At 34.0% G+C, this 4609-nt stretch overlaps 1 protein-coding gene across 1 annotated transcript in view; it reads right to left on the bottom strand.

Moving 5' to 3' along the window:
- TBC1D32 (TBC1 domain family, member 32) overlaps positions 1-4609 on the bottom strand; it is a 254389-nt gene that overhangs the window by 206993 nt on the left and 42787 nt on the right. Inside the window, exons 12-13 of the mRNA XM_011989387.1 lie at positions 3762-3902; positions 798-890 (exon numbers count right to left, since the gene is read on the bottom strand). Of these exons, the coding sequence (XP_011844777.1) occupies positions 798-890; positions 3762-3902 (234 nt within the window). The remainder of the gene's footprint in view (positions 1-797; positions 891-3761; positions 3903-4609) is intronic.

Genomic DNA, 4609 nt, shown 5'->3' with positions numbered 1-4609 from the left:
GCTTCTGGTGCACTCATCACCTGCACAGTGAACACTGTACTGAATAATAACCTACCAGTTGATAGTTATGTTATAGCACTAATATATAGCCCAAACCATTTTTTTCTTTGATTCACTTGAGTTTGCCTCAGAATTTGTGTCAGCAATTCTAGAGTTATTTCCTAGTTTTAGAACACTGTATGTCTATGCATTATTGGTGTGTTTTATTATTAAGTGTTTTACTTTGGAAACTATTCTTGATACTCAAAGGAAAAATATAAGTTATCTTTTAAATGTTAATATTTTAGAACATTTTTAAAAACTAGTCAACAGCCATGAAACTAAAAGGTATTTTTCTGAAAAACATGAAGAGTTTTTTCTTTATTCTTCAATAAAAGAAGACCCTGAAAAGATTGAAGTTTTGGATGTAAGACAAAACAAGTGAGTTGATCAAAACATTTTAGAAAGTATAAAGAATGGAAAATAACAGGAAAAAAAATCACATTATGACCTATCAATCAAATATCCCTCAGTACCATGTCTTGAGAACATTTTGATCTTAATAAAGAACATCATTAAAATTCTCAGTGATTAAATTCTAAATTTAAAAAGTAGTACAGTAGAAACATCTTAAAACATCAATGAGCAAAATTAAATTTCATGGCTTACTTCAGGACCAATGTAATTTCTCATAATACTGTATCTTAATGAAACCTACTTACCAAAGTAGGTCAGGCACTCAAAACATCTAGACAATAGAATACTTCAATATTTTTAGATGTTTTCTATTTTTCTACTTAAAATAGAAACAGAATTACCTGCATGTGTAGCTGATGTCATCTTTGGACAACTTGGTGAGTAATAGATAAGCTGTGTAAATAGAACAATCAGATCTACGAGGGATACCAAACCTTTAAAAAGAAAATGAAGAGAAAATTAATTTCTAACACATTCTTTCAACTTAGAGAAATTTCACTGAGTTTTCATCCATCTATATAATTGAGTTTTTGTACAGACTATTGGGCAATCAGGCAGAAGGGAGCTATAATCTCAGATAGAAGACTCCAGAACAAATTACATACAAATTAAAACACAGTAAGGCAAGCAATGCTCTAGGTGCTATGTAAAGATACAGTTTTACCATTTATTTTGAACCAATCACTTAAGATAAACCTATGATAGAAAGATGTATGAATCTGATCAAGGCTATTTGAGTTTATTCAATTAGAAGTAGTAAAATTCAGCTTGCCAAGTTGGTCCAGCTGACTTATCTACACAAAACTGTAGAACAGGCCGGGCACAGTGGGGCACGGTGGTTCAAGTCTGTAATCCCAGCACTTTGGGAGGCCGAGACAGGCAGGTCACGAGGTCAGGAGATCGAGGCCACCCTAGCTAACATGGTGAAACCCCGTCTCTACTAAAAAAATACAAAAAACTAGCCGGGCGTGATGGCGGGCGCCCGTAGTCCCAGCTACTTGGGAGGCTGAGGCAGGAGAATGGCGCAAACCCGGGAGGCGGAGCTTGCAGTGAGCTGAGATCCGGCCACTGCACTCCAGCCTGGGCGACAGAGCGAGACTCCGTATCAAACAAACAAAAAAAAAAAACTGTAGAACAGGGCTTAGCAAACTTTCCTCTTTGAAGAACTAGAGAGTAAATATTTTAGATTTTGTGGCCAAATGGTCTCTGTCACAAATACTCAAGTCTGCCGTGGTAGCACTAAATATATGTAGATGATATGCAAATAAATGAGTATGGCCATTCTCCAATAAAACTCTGTGTGCACTAAAATTTAATGTATATTTCTCACATATCACAAAACACCCTAATTTTTTTCAACAATTTAAAAACATAAAAACCATTCTTAGCTCACAAGTGTACAAACAAGATAGTAGACCAAATGTGGCCCATAGAAAAAATTTACCAACTCTTGCTATAGAGGTTTACATTAAAAGAGTCTGGTGAAATCACATGTGAAACTTAAAAGTGACTGTTGACCTAACATTAGTTTAACATAGTCTAACATAGTAGAATAAACCTCTAGAAACTCAATTTTCAGGTGATCTATAACATCTGGTAGGCCAAAATGTAGATGTTAAAAGTCAATACAAAATGATAAATAAATTATAGATGACAGACATATAAATGTAAGCTGAACACTGCACCATCACAAGTATACATTAGTATATTTCTGTAAAGTTCAACAGTATCCTGTAAAATGATAGCTCTTTTATTAAAAGTCAATTATCTACTGAGTGCTCATTATGCATACAATTATGTGGCACTACCATGGGAACTACAAGAGATGTATATAAGGCAATGTTTTTTCTCAAGGAGCTCACAATCAACTGAGAAGAAAAGATTTAGAGAAATGAAAAAAGCTACAAAACAGTATAAAAGAGTATTCAAAATAAATATACTTTATACCAGGGGTCAGCAAACTATAGCCATTGTGGACTGATTTTATAAGGCTCACAGGATAGGAATGGATTTCACATTTTTTAAATGTGTCAGAGGTCCTCAAAACCATGCCCAGATTCAATGATTCACTAAGAAGACTCGGAGGGTTCAGCATATAATTGTATTCACAGCTATGATTTACTGTAACAAAAGGATACAAAGCAAAATCAAAGCCCAAAAGTGCATGGGGTGAAGTCCAGAGCTAACTAGTATAAACTACTAGGCGTCCTTTCCTGGTTGAGTCACAGAAAATACACTTAATTATTTCAACAGCAAGTTATGACAACACATGTGAAATGTCATCTACCAAGAAAACTCATTAGAAAACCAGTCCTTTAGGTTTTTGGGGGATCTAAGTATGTAAGCACACTCTACCTAGCACACGTCAAAATTTTGAACTCCCAAAAGAGTACCAGATACTCTACATAATTAACATTGTACAGTTTAGGCGGTGATCAGTGCACAGTTTAGGCACTCATCGGTTCTAGAAACAATAGGAAATCCAAGTTCCTAGGTCCCAGCCAAGGTCCAACCTTGCAAACAGGCCTTTCTAAGGATAGCTGTTTCAGGCCTGCTGCATTAACTCTTTTTTTGTACACACAGAGAGAGAATATACAAAAGTAGTATGTGGCCAAAACAGCCCAAAATATTTACTATGTTACTATGTGGTGCTTTACAAAAAAAACAACAACAACAACAACAAAAAACCGTTTTTTGGTGGTTGCTGTTCTCTATTTTCTTCTTTGTTATTTTTAATTTCCTTAAGAGTTTAAGAATATACTAACAGCATGTGCTGAAGTTTGACAGGAAAAAAGTAAATGAGACTTAGGGTAAAAATAATATGGTAATATATAAAATGACACAGGGCTTTGCAGTTTATAAAACAGTATTTGCAAACCTCAATTTCTCTGTGATCACAAAAATTTTGTCAGCCAAATATTACTGATTTCACAATTCAATTTTTACAGATAAAGAAACTGAAACAACAAAGGTTAAGTGATTTTCCCAAAAGATCACAACTAGTTTATAATGGAATGAGAACTTAAGGTCTTCTAGCTCTAAACCTATATCTGGATTCCTAAAGGCTGAAGGAATAATAACAAAAACAAAAACAAACAAATAAACAAAAAATACATGTAGGAAGAAGTACACACTGAAAACTAAAAGAAAACAAATACTTCGAAGTGTATAAGCTATCAATAGACTAAAAGGTATGTAGCTAATTACCGTAGAAAGGAACATGTCAAATTTCCAAGTTTGAATACTCCATCACATATAAATCTTAGCGTATCTTAACAAAATTTATTTCTCCTAATTGTACTTACCTTTTTTATTCTTCAGCTTAATAGGAAATAATTTTCTGCCTTGTTTATAGATCAATAATCTTCCTAAAAGGCACAGTGAGTGAATGAAATAAATATATTGTAATTCTTGTCCTAAGTAGTAGAAAGTTTTCTGCTTTTTTCCTTAAAAGAGAAGCAAACAAGAACATTTATTTAGCGTCATTATATTTTACAGTACCTGTCTTCATTCCCTTCTAGACATTAAACAAGGCTACAGGCTAGAATGGAGACACTGTTGGTCTAAAATTTTTTAATTATTTATTTTCCTTATTGTTTCCTAAGATCCTTTACAATAAATTCCCAAAGAAAAGCAATCATCTTAAAAAGCAGCCTCAGAAAGGAATAGTATACATATAGTGTCCATTCTAAAATAAATACCATAAGATTGTCACAGTTATCTGTCACTGAAGAGGAACTTCAAAAGTAAGTTAAGGGCAGAAGAAAATTAATAGAAAATGTTAGTTACTGTTTAATTCCACCAATTAAAAGCCAATATTACAAAAGATCATATTAACAAGCACACGTCTAAGTGAAATTAGAATCTCTAAGATATAGACATCTCCCAATATGTATTTGTCATTCACTTATTCACCTGCACATTCAAAATCTGTTGAGTACCTATTTTATACAAGATCCTGAACACTAGTGTCAAAAACCATTAAGAACCCTGAAACTGGGCTTCCAATCCAGAGTATGACAAATAATCTGATCCGACCAGACCATGAGGAGAACAAGTGGAAGAGAAGGGACTAGAAGGGGCAGATCATGGAGGGACTTAGCCTCATAAGGAATCTGGACTTTATTATAGAGGCAGTTGGGAAGACATCAAA

Source organism: Mandrillus leucophaeus, unplaced genomic scaffold (assembly GCF_000951045.1).
Source record: "Mandrillus leucophaeus isolate KB7577 unplaced genomic scaffold, Mleu.le_1.0 Scaffold351, whole genome shotgun sequence".
NCBI lineage: Eukaryota > Metazoa > Chordata > Mammalia > Primates > Cercopithecidae > Mandrillus > Mandrillus leucophaeus.
Note: the sequence above shows the minus strand (reverse complement) of the source record. Positions and strands in the feature narration are given on the sequence as shown.